The sequence below is a fragment of the Rutidosis leptorrhynchoides genome, chromosome 6, assembly GCF_046630445.1.
Source record: "Rutidosis leptorrhynchoides isolate AG116_Rl617_1_P2 chromosome 6, CSIRO_AGI_Rlap_v1, whole genome shotgun sequence".
Classification (NCBI taxonomy): domain Eukaryota; kingdom Viridiplantae; phylum Streptophyta; class Magnoliopsida; order Asterales; family Asteraceae; genus Rutidosis; species Rutidosis leptorrhynchoides.
The window spans coordinates 289932039-289955331 of NC_092338.1; the positions used below are offsets into that span (position 1 = coordinate 289932039).

At 38.1% G+C, this 23293-nt stretch overlaps 2 protein-coding genes across 2 annotated transcripts; one reads left to right on the top strand and one right to left on the bottom strand.

Annotated features, from left to right (window-relative positions):
• Positions 1-540: 540 nt before the first annotated feature.
• Positions 541-1958, top strand: LOC139855410 (uncharacterized). Its single transcript, XM_071844625.1, has 2 exons — positions 541-652; positions 1367-1958. The coding sequence occupies exons 1-2, from the start codon at positions 638-640 to the stop codon at positions 1772-1774; spliced, it is 423 nt and encodes a 140-aa protein (XP_071700726.1). The 5' UTR covers positions 541-637; the 3' UTR covers positions 1775-1958.
• Positions 1959-2098: 140 nt separating this feature from the next.
• Positions 2099-10312, bottom strand: LOC139854544 (E3 ubiquitin-protein ligase UPL5-like). The gene is made up of 3 exons (XM_071843844.1): positions 8428-10312; positions 5332-5912; positions 2099-2597 (listed from the first exon to the last, which is right to left on the bottom strand). The coding sequence occupies exons 1-3, from the start codon at positions 10310-10312 to the stop codon at positions 2334-2336; spliced, it is 2730 nt and encodes a 909-aa protein (XP_071699945.1). The 3' UTR covers positions 2099-2333.
• Positions 10313-23293: the final 12981 nt, after the last annotated feature.

Genomic DNA, 23293 nt, shown 5'->3' on the forward strand with positions numbered 1-23293 from the left:
AGGATAGGTTTTGCTATTGCTAGAGGTGTGGGGGCCCAGATTGTCTCTAGGCTTCCCACTAATTTTTTGTAAGTTTTAAAACTTTGAAGTTAAAAAAAAAAAAAAAATAATAATAATAATAATAATAATAATAATAACGATAATAATAATAATACTAATAAAAATAACAACGAACTCACCATAGTGGTCCAGTAGTTCACCCATTTATACTTGTGTATTTGGATGGGGGTGGGGAGGTCTCAAGTTCGAGTCCCTCCCTTTAAAATATCCATAGATTTATTTCCTGAAAGCGGGATTGTCCTGGGGAGGTTTTACCGACCCGTATTCAAGACCCAGATCTGACCCGCCTGCCCCTCGGAATGGTTTAAGGTTCGGATTCCAGTAATGCGGTTCGAGTTTACGCCCGAAAGCGCGTGCGTACGTAACAAATGAGAGTATTCGATGCCAACAACTTGCCTTTCAAAAAAAATAATAATAATAATATTAATAATTTATTATTCTAATGAATTTTGGGTCTATAAATAGGTCGCACACCCATACCATTTTTCTCACTTCACTCTAAAGACTCCCAAGATACAGTTCTATCACTTTCTTTATTAACCAGCTAATCTTAATTTCAATTCCAATTCCAATTCCAATGGCTAGTGTTCAGGTAAAGTTTATTTCGTTATTTATTTTCAATTAAACGTCTCATTTTGCTCTTACCATTTGTTTATACTTTATACAAGTGATGTGTTGTTCCCTATACTTGAAGTCAATAATCGATGTTATGTACTGTAATTATAATCATTACACTTATTAAACAGCAGAAAACAGCATAATCTTGTTTTCTTATAGTTGTATGTCGAATACCATAACCGTTGAATCATATGTTAAGATCATAGTTGAAGATGGGACAATCGTTTGAACGATACAATATATCATGCGAGATGAATAATAACATGACTATTATATGCATGCATCGTATTACTTCTATTATACCAACTAATATCTTATTGAGTTACTGAGGGTGCAAATTTTTTTTACTTTTCTACTTTTTTACTAAGGGAACAATTGCCCCTTGTAAACCCACCTGTCTAAAGAAAGTATACCAAGATATATCCAATATTTTATCCAATAATTTATACTTTTATAGTTTTATTGCACAATATATGTAGAAATTATTTATAAACATAACTAAGAATACAAAGATATGTAGGAATGATATAGGATGGCAATGTAAATTCTTTTAGATATGTGGATGTGTAGTTTTTTAACAGAAGACACCAAAAAGTCTAAATAATAAATTAAATGCATTATGCATACTATATAATGAAAAGTGTTAGTAAGGATAAACACTAAAGCAGGAGTATAATGGATGAATCAGGTTGAATCAGCAGCTGCAACACAGACATTGGATGATAAAAAAGAGGTTGAAACCATGCCAAAAGAAGTAACACAAGTGCCACCAGAGGAGAAAACCACCGCCGTGGTGGATGCTCCTCCTCCGCCACCTGAGGAGGAGGAAGTATCAGAGACCAAGGAAGAACAAGTTGTGGAGCCGAAGACTAGTAATGAGGTTGTACAAGAAGAAACAAAAGAAGAAACAAAAGAAGCAACAAAAGAAGAAACAAAAGAAGCAACAGAAAAAGAGATTCCGGTCGAAGTAGAGGCGGAGACCACTGCTGTTGAGGAGGGAACACCGGTGGCAGCTGATACTGAGACAGAGGAGCCTGTCAAAGAAGAAGAAAAGCCGGCTGCCGCCACTCAAGCGGCAGAGGAGAAAACAGAGTAATTTAATGAGATCAAAATGTTGCACCCATTATTTATATATCTTGGGGAGCTGTTTTTATGGGCTTGAATATTCAAGACCTAAAGGGTTGTTTATGTTTAATTATGTGAGCATGATTGTTGTTATATGTGTGAAGGGATATGTTGTTCTCTGAGGTGTTAATAATAAAAATATTTACCTTCTTGTATTTGTGACCAAGTTTACTCTTTCTTCAGTAGCAGCATTTGAGAACTAAAGCATCATATAATGTTTATACATGAACACCATAACACATATCCAACCACCTCAAATCCATAAATAAAAACTGGCAAACATGTCGACAAACTATGCAATGAAAACGGCCTTCTTTATTTACGATATATACCTAAACCTATACAAACAGCTGAACATAGATACTAGCACCTAACGATAGAAGGCCACAAAAGACAGTACAATGAAAGTCAAATCAGAAACTATTTTCATGATAATTTACCCTATATATAATAATATATATATTCTATACAAAGTCAGTACAAGAGGAGCAAAGCAATGGATATGTCTCAAAATTGGAGATGAAAGTGTTTCACCATGTTCCAAAGCTGCAGCCAACATGTTCCTGAGTGATAACATTTAGGCGTTGTTTCATAACGTCCATTGATGGGTAAGCAGGAAAACAGATTCGGTAGAAGCATGTGTGAGAAGAAGGAAGACGTTCAATAGTTTCATTGGACTTGTAAATGTATAGCCTTGAAGCTAAACCGCGAAAGCCCTCTACTGGTAGATACTTTATCGATGTCCAAAAAAAGAGAAGAACATTCCGTTGCTCGGCTGTCATTTCCCCAACAATCTGCTACCAATACAGGTTACAACACATCATAAACCATTTTATTAATATTTTAACAAGGAATAATAGCCAATCCATATAAGTCACATACGCTTGGTGGATTCAATATTTTGTATTGCTATATATGTCATAAAAATATATTAACAAAATGTAGTGATTATGTTTTATTAAACTGGGTATTTTTTGTTGGTAAACATTAAATTTGGGACGGGGAGAGCTTACTTTACCAATTACCCTTAATATCCTTTAGCCATAAATAATTCGTATAAGAGCGTGCAAAAAACAAGGGTAAAATTGGCATCTTTCTATTAAACTATGTAATGATTACGCATTTTCTTATACTTTGTGTTTTCTGATGTGTGGACTCATTATGTGTCAGAGGGAGCTATATACTCTGGTGAAACTAACATCATGATCATTGTGAGGAAAAATGACTTTCCTATTAACAGTCACAATGGTTAACAGCACAAACATGTGGCAGTGACTGATGTAAATCAGGGATACTAAGGCCATGTCTGATTTGGACTTAATGAGCTTAATAGAATGGAACTTGATATAGAAAGTAACAAAGGGATGTTTGTTTTGAACTTAATCAGCTTAATACAGAAGATAAAAATAGGTGTGGAATTACATTATAGTCAAAACTTTTTAGAATTTATTAGTAATTGTTTTTGTAACTGCACACATAGAGGTTAATTTGGAAAATCGGCCGACAACCGACTAAACTCGGAGCCTAAACGGCATTGAGAATGAGTCCACCGGTCGGCAAACGGCTTCTATCTACAGGTGCCTTCATTATGGATCGGTCGACTTGTCACAATATGAACTGTGAATTTCTGAGTAACAAAGACTAATGTGAGCCCTGACGTTCATCTATCACTTGTTCACCACAGATATCTTATTCAGACACCATGATTTAATAAGAGAAAAAAAAGGGGCCCTAAACCATTTAGTTGGAGCTTAATTGTTGAATAGAGTTTGGAAACATTCGTCAACACAAATTTTAAATATGGGAACGGAAAGAATTGATAAGCAATGCGTAAATAATGCTGCTCTACAAATGCACTTATATGGGCTTAACAGAAAGGTTTGAAAAGAGTACCAACCACATTCCTATGAAAAATATACCTACCCTTTTGAGTATAGGACACCCATGAACTATTTGATTTTTTGGTGATGAGTTAGCAAGCCCACTAACAAAGGTTCAAATCAGAAAAATTGTACATGTACCAAGATAAAGTAAAAGAGGCGAAAACAAGAATCAACCAAGATCGAGATCATGGCACCAATCAAAGTAGGACGATAAACAACTCTGATGGTCTGGTTGAAATACTAGCATAGAATAAATAAAACTCGAATTAAGCCCAAACAAAATTGCTTAATCCGGAACTCAAGATCTAGGTTGTCCAAGCAAATGAGACATGTTCAGCGCAAAGATTACAACAATGATTTTAATACCTCCCTATGTTTGACAGACTTGTACCACCATTAGTCCCAAAAGTTGTTCTGAGAAAAACTGATAGAACCTGGCGAGATTTCTATAGATCAAAAGTACAAGATTGCCCATTTTCAAGAGCAGATTCTATCCTAAAATGCTTGATTTATTTTTCATTATCTTTTACAAAATTAAAGACGAAAACTGTGTGATGCTAATCTCCTACATGGCTAAACTACTTATATAGCTAACCTATTTATAAAGTACCATTATTGCATAACCAAAGGGTCATTGGCCTAGCGGTATGTGAGGAACCCATCAACCAAGAGGTTGTGGCCTGTGGGTTTAAGTCTCATCGGAGACGACGTGTATATATCTAGACTTGTACATAATACATGATATAGGTTAAAGATATGCCTTAAAAAACTTATACTGTCGTTGCAGGATCAAACTATTTCCTATTTATAAAATAAACAAATGAGTTTGTATCATCAAAGCCACCATTTAAAAAGGACGAGCCCACACAGTATTCTAGTATGGCATTTAACAGAAACGCTGTGATGATCATAATCACCTACCGCTAGGTTGTGACAGGGATGACAAAGCAGAAGATTCTAACAACCTTACGAAGGCACCCCCAAGATCATAGGTTTGTCAAAGCTGCATTAGGCTTTGAAAGCACATCAACAGCAATGTTACCACAGTTTCTAGATTAGCCACTAGGTTACTCTTATTGGCAATGACAGAAATATATTAAAAATGCAAATATCCTGACCGAAACAATTGATTTTAATACAACCATGACATGTCTTCTAAAATGGATGAAGTCATCATCATTTACTGGTATTGCTAGAAAAAAAATCCTAGCAAAATAACAGAAAAAAATAGAACTTTTATCATAAAAAGAAGCAGGATTCTTTATCCATTCTAAAAAGGGTGGTGTTACTTTAAGAAAAAGGGAACAGTGAAGCAAGATTCATCGCGAAAAGCTAAAGAGGAAGCACTTTAGAGTATAAAAAAGTGTGTCGTCTACATTAGGCATGTACCAGAGATCTAAAAGCCAAAAGATATATACATATGCCCCTACTATTAAGTTGATGATACGAGAACCGGATAACAGAACATCAATCTTCATGTAGTTCTAATGATACTTTGCAGCATGGGTATTGTTCTGATGGTAGAGCATAAACTTAGCAAATTCATGTTAATCTACTCGCTAATGTACCCATGATATCAGCAATATTCACCGTCTTGCAAAATGAAAGGAAAAAAAAAAAAAAAAATGAAATTTCAAGCACATACCTTCCAAAACCAGGATATCTGAGGATCAGTCTCATAATAGCCATTATATTCCGTATGCGCCTTCCAATCGTCGACAGATATAGAACTTTCACTCCCACGTAACATCCCATCAAGATCTTCATGCTCTAACCCTTTGAAACACAACTTATGATTTGTAACTATATCTGCAAATCCTTGAGCAAATTTACTTACCTGCTGGGCAACGGACGTCACAAACTGATGTTTGATGAGAAGATCAACATACTCTTTCCTATTTCTGCTATTCACTGTAATGTGTTTTCCATTGGGCAAAAGCTCCAATACTTTCACGGATCCCAACTCTTCAACCTCCCAAACAAATGTCAGACCAAGGGCATCTTCATCCACTTCACGAGGATCCATGTCCAATATCTGTTTGCAGCTATGATACAAATATGGATCTGCATCCTTTATATCTTCCAAACAGACCTCGAGACCAGCCAATTGTAAAAAGAATGCCCGGCTGAATACGATCCCAACTTGCATTTTGTGCATCAAGGCTAGGGCAATTACCCTGCCTGCAAACTTGAAATATTTAAGGTGCATCGGATCCACCTTAGAAGCTGCAAAGAGAATATAAACCATAAATCACTCGGCATTCTATGTATTTTGATACCGCCTGATGCAAAGGCAGGCTAATCTAATTAATGTATAAGATAGATTTCAGTTCAAGTCTAGTCTAGCTTAACGTATAAAACAATTTACCTGTTTCACGGCAAAAAATAAACCCCAAATTTTAAAACAGCCATGTAAAGCAGGTTAAGTTTCATTTATATTAAGCAGTTGAGGAAGAAAGTAAAATAGCGCTAGACAACAAAGAAAAAGCCCTTCCTTTGGTTATTCTTTTTTTCTTTCGTCCCAAATCCCATATATTCCTTCTCAAGTTATTGCTATTTTTAAAAATCTATACAGATCAAGATCACCAAACAAAATTAGTCAAAAATAATCCAATTCCTATGATCAGATAGAGCTTATGTAGACTCGATACAATGCACCACAAATTCAACCTTCGAACCAAATTTTTCCTTCTATCATATTCATTACAACATATACTTTGTGTGCCTCGAGTTGGAATTAGTAAGAGGGGTTATGATATGCACACATGACCAGTAAGAGACCGAACTTGTTGTTCACCATGATGAAAAGCTTTGCATTCAATGAAGATGTTGGAGATATTGCTTTGCCCGGAATACAGAAAATCCAAATAATCCATGAGTTCTTTTACATACAATGATTTACCAAAGAAATAACCGAAGATTCAATAGAGTTCATAATTTGAAGGAATAACCTAGCATCATTTTGTAACCAAAGATCACATGTATTATCGTTAAAAGGTTCTGAAGTGAGACGAGAGGCTATTCCCATACTCCTAAGATATACATGAATGGTCTTGCTCCACTCAAAGAAATTAGAGCCATTAAGTTTATTATCCGTCAACCGGGTAGCAATCAAAATAATTTCAGTTCTACCAAACATATTACCATCTTTATTAGCACCCATGATTAAGATAATGGCAAACAGAAACCAATATGTGTAAAGAAAAATCACCAACTATAAGCTGTATACAAATACAAATCACAACACACAAATCAGTCCACAATATAGAATCAGAAAATCGAGTGCGGTAGCAAATAGAATAACAGCTAATTAAAACCCAATATCTCCAAAACAAAATCAAAACAAAAACAGAATTAACAGCGCAACAGCCAAATAAAAAACCAAATCGGATTCAAAATTCAACGTAAGGAACCGGACCAATACTCACAGCGGTAATGGTCGGAATGCTTAGACGATCTCACCGGAACAGAAAAGTCGGCAGAGGGTAGCTCAGCACCGGCACGTAAAACGGCAGGCGGCGGCGGATGGCGGCGCGTGGGGGAGCTGTGGTGGCCGTAATTTCGATAAAATTTCGGGGCTAGCAATTCACGGCCTTTTGAGACATTTGGTACAGGTGGTGAGACTCGATAATCACTCTCCGTGGGTGATTGATTGAACAGTCAAGATTTTTTCATAAGGGAACAATTCTCCAAACCCTAGCTCTGATACCATGTAATTACGAATAAACCAAACACAAAACATAAACTGAATATTCTCAAAGTCGTATCTAATACAATGAATTACATCGGATATATATAGACTAGAATAGCTTGAGGCCCTAGTTAACCTAAACTCTAAAGCCCGTTGTATGATTGGGCTTAACCCTAGACACATAATCATATTCTAACAAGGTTATCTAATTGGTGGAAAACCACCAAGGCACCAAGTAAGCTTGTTGTCTGTAGGCGTCTTGGGCTTACAACATCAGTTCATTTGCACAAATGGTAATAAGCTAAAAGTAATGTGTTGGGCATCTAAACTCCTCCAAGTCATCATGTAGCATAAAAAACTTAGGTTACAAATGACGAAAATTTCTACCTGACATCAGTTCAACTCAAACTGTCTGCCCTAATTCGTTTTAGAGTATTATATTATTTAACCTCCTTGTTATCTGTCACTCTTTCCATACACAACTAAAACAAGCATGATCGGAAGTGTAACCAACTCCTAACAGTGCTCAGCTACTCTAGCAAAAACTATCCAAATTATTTTTTACGTAGTAAAGGCCCAAAATGGTAGCAACACATATAACATCAAATTATTGATACCCCACATACGCGGTATTGGGGTTTGTTGTTGTTGTTGTTGTTGTTGTTGTTGTTGTTGTTGTTGTTGTTGTTGCAGTTGTTGTGTTATGATATTCTAAATCTGTAGATTCTGACTGAGGTATTACAGAGGGTATATAATGATCCGCCAAGCGGTCGGTTCAAGAAGGGATATTCAGATTAATATGCATACAACTTTGATCTGCATTGTCAATCACCAATCAACACATGAAATAGCACTTAAATATTTAAATGGTAACCATCTGAGATCTCGCTGTCAATTTTAATACAATGCAAGTATGCGACTCACTTACCTTGCCTCAACTTTATTGTAACATGAATGAATCTTAAAGCAAAAATATATATATACAAACACACACACATAAAGGTATATATATTGTGTCCTGACAAAATAAAAAAGTTGTATGAAGATTACCTGGATTAGGAAAGAATCTTCTTCGATCATTGGGGCAAGCAACAAAAAGGGCATTTTGGGGATCAAAGATAGCTTGACACACCAAGAAAAACCATTCCCGTAGTACACCAGGGCCAGTAGCTTCCTCATTTTTGAACTCCATAAATATTCCACCTTGCAATGTCTTAGGTTCTGCTCCTGAAATATACTCGAAAGATTCAGCCAGCAACTGTGATCTGCCGATAAGCATTTCAAGGAGGTCCTCGTACTCATCCTTCACATCTGGAAGCAACATCATAACCAAATGCCTCCTGGATTCAAAGTCAGTAAGTTCCTTATGTTCAAAAATCCAAGTATAATCCTCACCTCTCTTGGCATATGTCACAATCAGATAACACAGAGAAACCTTATTATGTCTGAAACTTGTCCAAAAGCTTTCTTCTGCACCTTGATATAATTGAGCAATATAAAACAATTCCCTCAATATAGAAAGATACTGATCCCATCCCACATCTCCTTTATCTTTCCTGACCGTGATATAATCCTCAACTTTATCGAGGCACATTTGCATCTTTGCCAACAAATCATGAAAGAGTGTATATAGACACTTAATTTCGTCACTGCACCAAGGGAGTTTGTGAATGTGTTGCATTGGTACGAATGTCCCGCCAAAAGACACCTGATCAATGATTGCAACCCTTAGAGAACGTAGAAACGATGAAAAAGCTAAGACATCACTCGCTAAAAGACCGCTATTGACAACAGATTCCATGCTGGAAACCAAATCCCGTGATAACTGAGTTGCAATTTGATTTACAAACGGAAATATATCTTGAACAGTTATGTCGGCCTTTTTATAAATAGAGCTAGTAACATCAAAAGTATTTACAATCATGCCCAACTTAACGTATTCCATCATTGATGCTAGATAATTTCGACAGAATGTATATAAAAGATCGTCATGAGTAACAGCCGTAGCAAGCAATTTACAAAACCGTAACACTATAGGTGCAAATTCTATATAAATAGGAAGCTTGGCTTTGTCATCTTCGAGTAGTTTCCTGTACGACTTGAAAAAAACCTGAATAGCCTCATTAGCATAACCTTTGTTCGCATAAATAGGTGACACGTAAAGCATTACAAGGGCTGCAGGGATAGAAGAAGAATGAAAAATATGGAGGTATTTGATAGCAGTATCGATCGTAGTTTTATCACTAACCAACTCAACATATTCTTCGAGTCTCGAACTAACAGGCTTATCTCTAACACCTAAAGTTTCACCTTTACACAGCCTACAAATCAAGGATTCTAAACCATCAATGATTATCCATGCTTCTGGATGCTTAGCACTTCGCATACGACCAACCAATTGTAATTCAGAGTCCTTAGTGATCCTACACTGAGCCAAACTGTCGTCAAATTGAAGCTGCTTCCCGCCGTAAATTAAACGCTGTGCGGTTACCGGAATACCAGTAATCGACTGAATTTGGTCGTGGATTGATTCGACGGTGTCAGTAGGTTTAGCGTGAAGAACTAGGGTTCCGTTGTTACTGCTACTGAGGGGTGACAAGGTACGAACGAAGAATTGGATGTGATTTGGAGGATTATAAACGATAGGGTTTTGAGTAGACGAAGAAGAAACCCTAGCAAATTCATGCTGAAAATTGGAGCAATTGGTGGTGTGATTGAATTGATGATTAGTACTAGTATTAACATTAGTGACAGAATTATCAGAATAAGAAGTAAAAGAAGATGGATTAGGTTTTCTCATCCTGACGACGGAATCAGATGATAATAGTAGCAATTGTTGTTCATCATCATCTTCGATGTAATCGTCGAATTTTCGTTTGATGTGTTGTTGTTGTTGTTGTTGTTGTTGTTGAACGCCACAATCGATTAGAGTCATTGATTGATTGATTGAAATGATGATCGTCGTTTAGGGCCGGTGAGAGGATGACTCCATTAATAGCTGTAAACAGTTTTAGTTGTTGCAAATTAGTACGGAGTAGTAGTAGAGACTAGAGGGGGGATGTATACGGTGCTCCGTTGCGGGTTATTTAGCTTTTTGTGTTAAAATTAAAACTTATGACATTTGTTAGTGTATCATTTCATTTCTCAATGTATGTATTGTCATTCCCCTAAAACTTAAAAACTTAAGTGCAACATACACTAAAACTTAAAATTACTGTGACAAACACTAAAATCTAACTTACTATTCATTTCATTTTTCTCAATTTATTGTTATTCCCCTTTTCTATTTTTTTTATTAATAGCAAAGAAACTTTATTATATATTGAATAGTAATAAGATATTTACAAGCGTCATGTTCAGTGGCGAGTTTAGGTGTTGAACTACGGGGTCCCGTGACACCACCAATTTTTCGAAAATATTCACAAAAATATTTTTTAATTGTATAGGACACCACTAAATATAATAATGGGACCCCATATATTTTTAAAATTTATAATTTGATAGTTTAACTACTAGAATATCTGAAAATAGTCCACTTATAATTTTATAGTATGGGTATCGAATATCGAATATATAAATAAAAAAATGATAAAATTAGTCCTTATCAATTTCCTTATTATCCTTTGGTTCTTATTCCCACACGCGCATGGAGGGCGGAGTAAATGGTGTTTCTTTGGATTTTGAACCTGCTATAATTTTCAAGGAGCATCAAGATAAGGTTATAGCGCGTGAAGCTTCGTCCAATTTTCAAGGCGTATTGTTGTGGTTTGACCATGGTAGCTACGTTCATAGAAATTCAGATTCATCTAATGGGCATGGATAGGGAGAGTTTCAACGGGCTAATTGTGAATTGAATTGTGTGATTCAAAGGTTATATTTATAATAGTTGGGCGGGTGATAACAAGGTCGTGGCCTTAAATAACTTTGGGCCTTTTACAAATGAAAATGGTGTTTTTGATTATCTTGGAGATTCGGGCTGGTTCCGAGAATTTAAGTATCTGAAATGATGTTGAAAAAAGACCTTTATGCACCAATGAATAATATAAACTATTTCTTGTTAGAATGTTAATGGACTCTGTTTATTTCTCTTTCCGCGGTATACCTTGTTGACTACTTGCTAGTTTTTTTTATATAAGTTAGCCTTTCAAAAATAAATAAAAAATAATCCATATACAATATATGGTAGCCGAGTAAGTAATGATATGCTCTAATGTAAATGTGAACAACCTTATATTTTGAAGTCTTATCGAAATTTACGTTTGTGTTTGGTTGAGACCCGACCCGACCCGACCCGATTTGACCCGACACATTCAATATTTTATACAAGTAAGCTATCGAAAAAATTTCTTAGAACCCCATTGAATTTGGATCCTAGAATTGCCACTGGTCATGTTCTATGAAAACGAGAAAATTACAACTAGGAAAACGAGAAAATTACAACTAGAAAAACGATAAAACAAGATCTAACAGCTAAAAACGAAAGATATAAGCCCATTGGTGTCATAGGAAAACGCCTTGGTCCGTTCATTATCATTAAGGGGAAGATTTTACTTGAGAAGACAAGCTGAGATGGAACGAAGCACAATGTTGACAATTCAACGACAAAGCACCCCGAACCATCCTAATTTCTCCCCACCAAAACGACTACTCCGGAAGTGGGGGCAAAAAATCTACATGGAGGGTATATCTATTAGCTGATACCGGAACTCCTAGATGGTAAAGCAATCGAATCATAGACCTGCGGATTTGCTAGCCACAGATCCAATTCTATGTTTATTCCTTTAATTCTATTCGAGAACCATTCAAAACTTTTGATTTGGATTTCTTTAAACACCATAGCACTAATGGGTTTCGCTTTCGAAAAAGTAGTGGCATTCCTACTTTTCCAAACCAAATACCCGGTAGCTTGCCACAGTTGTTTGCCAATTTCGAATGTAAAGGAGTGCCCGTTTCCCAAAAATGATTCGTTAATGCTCATGTTTGTATATGGGCCAAGATTCCACCAATCAAAAACACGTTTCCAAATATCTAGGGCGAAGTTGCATAAGATGATGGAATGTTCCACCGTCTCCAATCCATTATCACAAACGGGGCAACGAACCGTCCCCAAATCCATACCACGCTTATCCAATTCCTCCCTAGTAGGTAAACGTTTGAGTATAGCACGCCATATGAACAATTCGACTTTAAGGGGGACTAGGCTGTTGCGAAGGGTCTTGGTGACCAAGGTTGATTAACGAGTCCGGCCCGAACCAAGATATTCGTGAGCATGCTAACCGAAAATGAACCATCGTTGCTCCATGACCATGTCCATTCTTCAGGACCTGAACTACATGGTAAAAAACTAGACAAAATGTTAGAAAAGTTGGCGAGGTTCCCGCTCAATCTCCCCGAGATATTGTGTGACCAACACCAAAACGTGTGAATATTATTACCATCCCAACGGACCCGGTCAAGGATGCTGGCATTTTTGTTAGTTTCAAGCCGGTAAAGTCTATTAAATTTATCTTTTAGTAAAACACCACCAAGCCGCAAATCATCCCAAAAACTAGTGCTTGATCCATCCACAAATCTTTTTTTTTTTACGAATTAGCAAAAATGGAGTCAAGATTTTTTATATTTTTACCCACTTTAAGGATGTCCGTCCATGTAGAAGAAAGGCGACTAGATGGAGGAGAAAAGGAGGTACTTAGACCTCCCTCATCACCATAAATTCTTTTTATAATAGACACTCAAAGTGACCCGTTTTCATGTTTAAAACGCCACCACCATTTTGCGAACAAAGCGCTGTTTTTAAGAGCAAGAGGGGCAATATCCAACCCAAGCATAAGTCTCTTGGCATATTTCAGACCAACCGCCAGAAGAAATACCTTCTAGCTTTCGTTGGTAGGAGGACTCCTCTCGAAGAACCATCTCGGATATATGAGGGGGTTCGACCAAATTATTATTTGCCCGGTTTTACCATATAAACATCTTGACCATCCTCACCCGTAGTCTAGATATCTACGTTATTGTCATGACATTCCACATAACATAAAAAAAAAGAAACTAGTTTTCATTCAAACCTAACGGGTACAAAACATTACAGTTATACATAGAACCATAGAACAAACATAAAAATTAAGCAGTTCTAAAGTTGAAAGTTTACAATATATTCCACGGTTGAGTTTTCATCCCTACAAACCTTATCCAGGCTATCGACGTTTATCTGTCGAAGAGCTTCATGAGCCTGTTGACACTCTTCCAAACAGGAGGATCCTATTTCTTCCATCATCCTCTCGGCAGCATTCCCTGCCGGCATATGACGGTGCACATGTTTTAGAACTTCAAAAGTGGTCAACTTTTTGATGGCCTCAATAAATGCCGCAAACGGTTGATGTACAAGGTGAGATTTCAACAACCGTGCGAATAGCACAGGAATGCCAAATTGAAGGCGAGTAAGATTACCTAAAGTAGTCGAAATCAGCTCTGACAACCTTTTATTGTCAGCAGCAAGATGGTTAACAATCTCCCGTTCTCGAATCAAAGCTGCCTTGGAGGTTTCCAACGTCTCCTTTGCCGCAGCCAGCTCTCCCTCCAGTCGAGCATTTTCAGACGACAACTCTGCAATGCGCCAGCTGTCATTACCAAGTAAAATCTAACTTACTATTCATTTCATTTTGCTCAATCTATTGTGATTCCCCTTTTCTATTTTTTTTTTATTAATAGCAAAGAAACTTTATTATATATTGAATAGTAATAAGATATTTACAAGCATCCTGTTCAGTGGCGAGTTTAGGTGTTGGACTACGGGGTCCCGTGACACCACCAATTTTTCAAAAATATTCACAAAAATATTTTTTAATTGTATAGGACACCACTAAATATAATAATGGGACCCCATATATTTTATAAATTTATAATTTGATAGTTTAACTACTAGAATATCTGAAAATAGTCCACTTATAATTTTATAGTATGGGTATCGAATATCGAATATATAAATAAAAAAATGATAAAATTAGTCCTTATCAATTTCCTTATTATCCTTCGGTTCTTATTCCCACACGCGCATGGAGGGCGGAGTAAATGGTGTTTCTTTAGATTTTGAACCTGCTATAATTTTCAAGGAGCATCAAGATAAGGTTATAGCGCGTGAAGCTTCGTCCAATTTTCAAGGCGTATTGTTGTGGTTTGACCATGGTAGCTACGTTCATAAAAATTCAGATTCATCTAATGGGCATGGATAGGGAGAGTTTCAACGGGCTAATTGTGAATTGAATTGTGTGATTCAAAAGTTATATTCATCCGTTCGAGAGCTTGTTCGGGAGTTTCATTGCGGCATACACGACGAGGAGCCATTGTTCCTTCAAGACACAAGAATATCATTGATTAGTATTCTCAATAATACTAACCGTGATATAGAATAAAGATAAAGAGAAGTTTTCGACTCGCCTTAAATTCTTTATGTCATAATGTCGGAACGTTCATATGAGTCACCGTAATATAATCCCGGAAATTATATTACCCTGATTCATATGTGCATTCGACATCATTTCATATAGTCAAGGTGGCGTGTCAATCAAATTAAACAACGTGAGATTAAGATGAACTAAGAGTAGATATGAGTAGAAGTGTTCGAGTATAAATGCACAAGTAGTCAAGTAATTCCTACTTCAAGTCTATATGCCGGTTGTAGTCTAGACTCACCAATGTACCCTATGACTCGAGGTTGACACCAATGAACTCTAAATCCCTACAACCAACGCTCTGATACCATCTGTAGCGACCCGACCAAATCATGTTTGACGGCGCCGTCTACTTAGGTCCCGTTACGTGGTCATAAGTCTTTAAAACAACATTTGACCAAAAGATATGTCGCATTCATTTCAAATGTAAAGATTGTTCAAAGTTTACAAGAATAGTTCCACCACAAGTTACGTTACAAAGTTATAAGTACAAATGAAACTTATGCGACACAATTTAAAAGTAGCCAAAAGACGCTCCATGTATGCATATATACTCGACATCCAATGCAAGTATCAAAATAATGAGCGGAAGCATGTATCATGTATCGTTCAAGGACCTGAGAAAAACATAGAAATCTGTCAACGAAAACGTTGGTGAAATCATAGGTTTGAGTAAGTAAGTACAAGTGAACCACAAGATTTGCAACAATGATATAATAGTAATACATTCCAAAAGTTTGTTTCACGAGCACCCAATTATCAATGCTTAACATTCCTTCCATTGAACCCCATCACTTAGTGCTAGAACATACACTGTTTCTCGAAAATACATTTCATTCGTAAACGGTAGCGAACCGTTTGAATGAGGGTTTGTCAAACCCATATGGCCATATAACATAAGTTCTCGCTTACACCCGGCAAGTGTAACTAATGATAATCGAATTGAGGATTTTTGTTCTAAACTCGTATGTAGAATGTTTGTTTTCCTGTACTTGTGTTCACTTAGTTAAAAAGAAACGTTTATGTTTTCTCATCCCAAATGTAAGTGCAAAAGAGTAAAAGTGGGACTATGATCTCACCTTGAGTGCACGAGTAGTAAAGTACTTTAACAAGTAAACGTGTGCAAAGAACAATGCTAGTCTTGACCTAAACAATAGGTTGTATCAATAACGGTAAACACGATAGGTCAAAGATGTTCAATTAGTCCTATGGCTCGTTAAGACTCGATCATAATAGCATGTGAATTAAATCGTCATGTTTCATGCAAGGTACAAGTATAAAAGCATGTTAGAACGATTGCACAAATATTTGGTTAAGTTTGATTAAAAGTCAACTTAGGCCGGGTCAAAGTCAACGAAAAAGTCAACACATTCGGGTCGGGTCCCGAACTATTTTTCTGAGGTTTTTAATCATATATGAGCATGTTAGAACAAGTTACATGTGAATCGGAGGCCCATAGCATAGCAAACATTTTCTGTAAAATGACCAACGAGGACAGTAGCCTGTCAGTGCATCTGGACGGCGTCCAGATTTTCTGGACGGCGTCCAGCTTTGAAGGCTAGGATGGCGTCCAGACTTTCTGGACGGCGTCCAGCTTTGAATACTGGGACGGCGTCCAAGTATCTGGACGGCGTCCAGGTTGGATTTCAAGTCTGATGCAGAACTCCTAAGTGCACGAACCAAAAACCAAATAAACACAATTTATGATCCGCAAACAATCAAGTCAAGTATTTTATACCGTTGGGAAGGTAATTTGACGAGGAAGACAACTAAACACATTTCATCAATCAATCTACCTATTATAACAACCAAAACCACATCTAATGCTCAACATTAATCGCATACAAGTTCATAAATGCAATTCAATGATTCGGGCAACCAATTTACATGAGTGATATGCCGTTTCGAAGGTAATCAAGCATACCATCCAACTAAACACTTACCAATCATAATCCATGGCATTCAATGCATCAAGAGTCCATTCAAGTTCATCAAACCCTAACCCAAATTCACCAAAATCATAAATCAAGTTCAAGAACTTTTCTAAAGCAACCTACACATCAAATTGGAACTAGTGATACTAGGAACACAATTAGAACATGAACTTTTAACATCTAACAACATATGATCATCCACAATTCAAGAACAACACACCAAAATTCAAGTTCATGCTAGTTACACTAAAACAACTAGATCGAGCATAATAATCATATACACGACATCACAATGAGCCATAGACACTAACTAACACCATTTCAAGTCAAAAACACGAATTTAGAGAAATCTATAGTTTTAGAAATGTTACCCAAACGAGATGAAGTTGGTACCAAAATGAAGAGGATGAAGAGAGGATCACGAATATGTAATTTATTTTGTTGTAAGCCTCCTAGATCGAATTTAGATGATGATTGAATGAATTTGATAAATGTGTGTGTGTTCTTGCTAGAGAGAAAGAGAGAGAGAGGGAGATGGTTGAATGGTGGTGATTGGGGTGGACTAGGTGACTTAGTCAACTAGTTTGCCCCGTGTCAATTTTAGTCCCTCAAGTTTGAATCGGGTGCGTGAATTACCTAATCGAGATAATTTAAAACGCGTATTAACGAGAGATGTTATAAACATATAACGGAGTTTAAATTAGTATAACAGAAAAGTAAATGGAAAAAGGCGGGATGTTACATTACCTACTCCTTAAAAGAAATTTCGTCCCGAAATTTAAGTAGGCGTAGTAGTCGTTGTTTCTTCCTCGAGATCTTGCGTTTCCGAATTCACGAATAGATGAGGATACTTCCTTTGCATTTGATCTTGTCTTTCCCAAGTAAACTCGGGTCCCCTTTTGGCGTTCCAACGGACTTTAACAATCGGGATTCGGCTTTGTTTCAATGTCTTGACGGAGGTGTCCACAATTTCAACCGGTTCCTCCACAAAATGAAGTTTGTCATCAATAGTAAGTTCCTCGAGAGGGATGACGATATCGGGTTCGGCAAGACACTTTTTCAAGTTAGATACATGGAAGGTAGGATGAACGGAGTTCAATTGAGGCGGAAGATCTAAACGATAAGCAACGGTTCCAATACGCTCCAAGATTTCGAAAGGACCAATATACCTTGGATTCAGCTTCCCGCGTTTCTCAAAACGGATTACACCTTTCCAAGGCGCGACTTTTAACATTACTCGGTCACCGACTTGAAATTCAAGATCGTTGCGTCGTTTGTCGGTATAGCTCTTTTGACGACTTCGGGCCGTCCTAAGCCTATCTCGGATTTGAACGATTTTCTCGGTGGTTTCGTGAATGAGTTCGGGTCCGGTGATTTGCACGTCACCTACCTCGGCCCAACAAAGAGGTGAACGACATTTTCGGCCATATAGCGCTTCAAAAGGTGCGGCTTTAATACTCGCGTGATAACTATTGTTGTAAGAGAACTCGGCGAGAGGTAACTGCTTGTCCCAAGCTTTTCCGAAATCAACCACGCAAGCGCGTAACATGTCCTCTAAGGTTTGAATTGTACGGTCGCTTTGTCCATCAGTTTGAGGATGATATGCGATGCTCATGTCTAAACGTGTTCCCAACGCTTCTTGTAAAGTACGCCAAAATCTAGAAACGAAACGGCCATCTCGGTCAGAGATAATCGATAAAGGTACACCGTGTCGGGCTACGATCTTCTTAATGTAAAGTTGTGCAAGTTTCTCCATTTTGTCCGTTTCTTTCATGGCAAGGAAGTGTGCGGATTTGATGAGACGGTCAACAATAACCCAAATGGTATCATAACCGCCCGTCGTTTTTGGTAGCTTGGTGATAAAATCCATCGTTATCCTTTCCCACTTCCATTGCGGGATCTCGGGTTGTTGAAGTAGTCCGGATGGTCTTTGGTGTTCGGCTTTGACTTTGGAACATGTCAAACACTTGGAAACATAAGTAGCTACGTCCCTTTTGATGTTTGGCCACCAATATAGTTGTTTAAGGTCGTGGTACATCTTATTGGCACCGGGGTGAATCGAGTATCGTGACTTATGGGCTTCGTCTAAAATAAGGCTTCGTAGGTCCCCATAACTAGGCACCCAAATCCTTCCGGCGTAATATCAGAGTCCGGTCTCCCTAATTTTGAATCGAGAGACGAGAATGTTCAAGAGCTCGTGTGAAAGGTTTTCATCCTTGAGAGCTTCGTCTTGGGCTACACGAATTTGACTATTAAGGTTTGTGTGGATGGTGATGTTTAAGGCTCGGACACGAAGAGGCACCGCTCTTTCTTTTCGACTTAAGGCATCGGCTACTACATTTGCCTTTCCGGGATGGTAACGAAGCTCGCAATTGCAATCGTTTAAGGTTTCAATCCACCTTCGTTGTCTCATGTTTAGTTGCTTTTGATTGAAAATGTGTTGGAGACTTTTGTGGTCGGTAAAGATAGTACTCTTGGTTCCATAAAGATAGTGTCTCCACATTTTAAGTGCAAAGACAACGGCTCCGAGTTCGAGATCATGAGTCGTGTAATTCCGTTCATGAATTTTTAGTTGTCGAGAGGCATAAGCAATGACTTTCTTCCGTTGCATCAATACACACCCAAAACCATGTTTCGAGGCATCGCAATATACAACAAAATCATCACTGCCTTCGGGAAGTGACAAGATAGGAGCGGTGGTTAGCTTTGTTTTCAAGATTTGGAACGCGGATTCTTGCTCGGTCACCCAAATGAATTTCTTTCCCTTGTGAGTTAATGCAGTTAGAGGACGTGCAACCAAAGAGAAATTTTCGATGAATCTACGATAGTACCCGGCGAGACCCAAGAATTGACGAATGTGAGTAGGAGTAGTAGGAGTCTCCCATTTACTAATGGCTTCGATTTTCGTGGGATCGACTTTAATACCTTGATCACTTACAACATGACCAAGAAATTGAACTTCCTTCAACCAAAATTCACACTTGGAGAATTTGGCATAAAGTCGTTCTTGTCTCAAGAGTTCAAGCACAAGTCGAAGATGTTGTTCGTGCTCTTCTTCATTTTTAGAATAGATCAATATGTCATCGATGAACACAATAAAGAATTTATCGAGATACGGTTTGCACACGCGGTTCATAAGATCCATGAACACCGTCGGTGCGTTAGTGAGACCAAATGGCATGACGAGGAATTCATAACTACCATAACGAGTTCGGAAAGCGGTTTTGGAGACATCTTCCCCCTTAACCCTCAATTGATGATAACCCGAGCGGAGATCGATTTTCGAATATACACAAGACCCTTGTAGTTGATCAAAGAGGTCATCGATGCGAGGAAGAGGATATCGGTTCTTTATCGTCAATTTGTTTAGTTCACGATAGTCAATGCACATTCGTAGAGATCCATCTTTCTTTTTAACAAACAAAATCGGAGCGCCCCAAGGTGAATCGCTAGGCTGGATAAAATCACGATCAAGTAGTTCTTGGATTTGACTTTGCAATTCTTACATTTTGGATGGAGCAAGTCTATACGGTGCACGTGCTACTGGTGCGGCTCCCGGAATAAGATCGATTTGGAATTCTACCGGTCGATGAGGCGGAAGACCCGGCAATTCGTCAGGAAATACATCGGAATAGTCACTAACAATTGGCACATCATCGATGTGCTTCTCATCGGACTCGACTTTCTTAACGTGAGCAAGGATCGCAAAACAACCCTTACGGAGTAGTTTTCTAACCTTAAGGCACGAAACGAGGTTGAGTCTGGTGCAACTCTTATCGCCATAAACAATCAAAGGTTCACCATTCTCGATAGGAATTCGGATTGCGTTAAGATCACAAAGGATGTGAGATTTCATTTTGACTAACCAATTCATACCGATTATTACATCAAAGTTTCCTAGTTCCATGGGTATCAAGTCAATTTCAAATTCCTTACCCAAAATGTTTAACGTACACCCCCGGTAATATGTGTCGGCACTTAATAGTTTCCCGTTAGCCACTTCAATGGTATAAGTGGTATCTAATGGAAGAGGTGGAGTGCTAAAAGAATGAGTCAAAGTCTTGGATACAAAGCATTTATCGGCACCCGAATCGAATAAGCAAGAGACATAAGAATTGTTGAGAAGGAACGTACCCGTGACTAGTTCAGTGTCACCCCGGGCTTCCTCGGTGTTGATGTTGAAAGCTCGGCCGCGCGTGTTGGGGTTATCTTTCTTCTTTGGGCATGCATTTCTATAATGACCCGTTTGGCCACATTCGTAACAAGTGCCCGTCTTTGGTGCATTGGGCCACTTTCGAGCGACGGGAGTGGCACTTTTACAATCGTTGGCCTTATGACCAATTCCTTGGCACCGATGGCAAATTAGCTTACTACATTCGCCAAAGTGATGTTTGTTGCATTTGTTGCAAAGAGGTAGATTTCCGGCATAACCCTTCTTGCCGTCGGAGGTGTAAGGCTTCTTAGCAAAGTTGTTGTTGCTTGATTGGGAGGGTTCCCACTTTCTTTTATTGCCGCCCGATTTATCCTCGGCCTTAGGTGCCGGAACTACGATTTCGTCAACCGTTTCTATCAATTTGCGGGCCATGTTCAAAGCTTCTTGATGATTAGTGGGTTTGGATGACATTACTCCGTGTTTGATACTCTTTGGAAGACCATCCATGTAAAGTTCAACCCTTAAAGCTTCGGGGTTCACAAGATTTGGGCACATCAAGGCTAGTTCGGAAAATCGTTGATTATAAGCCTTGAGATCATTTCCGATCGCCTTTAAAGTTCTTAGCTCTTGTTCGAGCCTTCGAGTTTCTTCACGAGGGAAATATTCGACAATCATCTTTTCCCTCAAGTCGGCCCAAGAGAGGGCGTGAGCTTCATCGGTACCCACCGATTGTACATAAGTATTCCACCATGTAAGAGCGACACCGGCGAAGGTGTGAGTGGAGTATTTGACCTTGTCTTGGTCCTGACAACCGCTTATGCTAAAGACGGCTTCCGTTTGCTCAAACCATCGGGTGAGCACTACCGGTCCCCCGGTTCCATCAAAAGTGTGAGGTTTGCACCCCATGAAGGATTTGTAGGAGCACCCTTCGTTTGAGTTACCTGCTCCATTGTTGTTGTTGTTGTTGTTGTGGTTGTTGTTATTGTGGTTGTTATTATTATTGTTGTTGGATGAGTGACCGGCCATGGCCGCATCTACGGCGGTGGCTATCATCCGTTCGAGAGCTTGTTCGGGAGTTTCATTGCGGCATACACGACGAGGAGCCATTGTTCCTTCAAGACACAAGAATATCATTGATTAGTATTCTCAATAATACTAACCGTGATATAGAATAAAGATAAAGAGAAGTTTTCGACTTGCCTTAAATTCTTTATGTCATAATGTCAGAACGTTCATATGAGTCACCGTAATATAATCCCGGAAATTATATTACCCTGATTCATATGTGCATTCGACATCATTTCATATAGTCAAGGTGGCATGTCAATCAAATTAAACAACGTGAGATTAAGATGAACTAAGAGTAGATATGAGTAGAAGTGTTCGAGTATAAATGCACAAGTAGTCAAGTAATTCCTACTTCAAGTCTATATGCCGGTTGTAGTCTAGACTCACCAATGTACCCTATGACTCGAGGTTGACACCAATGAACTCTAAATCCCTACAACCAACGCTCTGATACCATCTGTAGCGACCCGACCAAATCATGTTTGACGGCGCCGTCTACTTAGGTCCCGTTACGTGGTCATAAGTCTTTAAAACAACATTTGACCAAAAGATATGTCGCATTCATTTCAAATGTAAAGATTGTTCAAAGTTTACAAGAATAGTTCCACCACAAGTTACGTTACAAAGTTATAAGTACAAATGAAACTTATGCGACACAATTTAAAAGTAGCCAAAAGACGCTCCATGTATGCATATATACTCGACATCCAATGCAAGTATCAAAATAATGAGCGGAAGCATGTATCATGTATCGTTCAAGGACCTGAGAAAAACATAGAAATCTGTCAACGAAAACGTTGGTGAAATCATAGGTTTGAGTAAGTAAGTACAAGTGAACCACAAGATTTGCAACAATGATATAATAGTAATACATTCCAAAAGTTTGTTTCACGAGCACCCAATTATCAATGCTTAACATTCCTTCCATTGAACCCCATCACTTAGTGCTAGAACATACACTGTTTCTCGAAAATACATTTCATTCGTAAACGGTAGCGAACCGTTTGAATGAGGGTTTGTCAAACCCATATGGCCATATAACATAAGTTCTCGCTTACACCCGGCAAGTGTAACTAATGATAATCGAATTGAGGATTTTTGTTCTAAACTCGTATGTAGAATGTTTGTTTTCCTGTACTTGTGTTCACTTAGTTAAAAAGAAACGTTTATGTTTTCTCATCCCAAATGTAAGTGCAAAAGAGTAAAAGTGGGACTATGATCTCACCTTGAGTGCACGAGTAGTAAAGTACTTCAACAAGTAAACGTGTGCAAAGAACAATGCTAGTCTTGACCTAAACAATAGGTTGTATCAA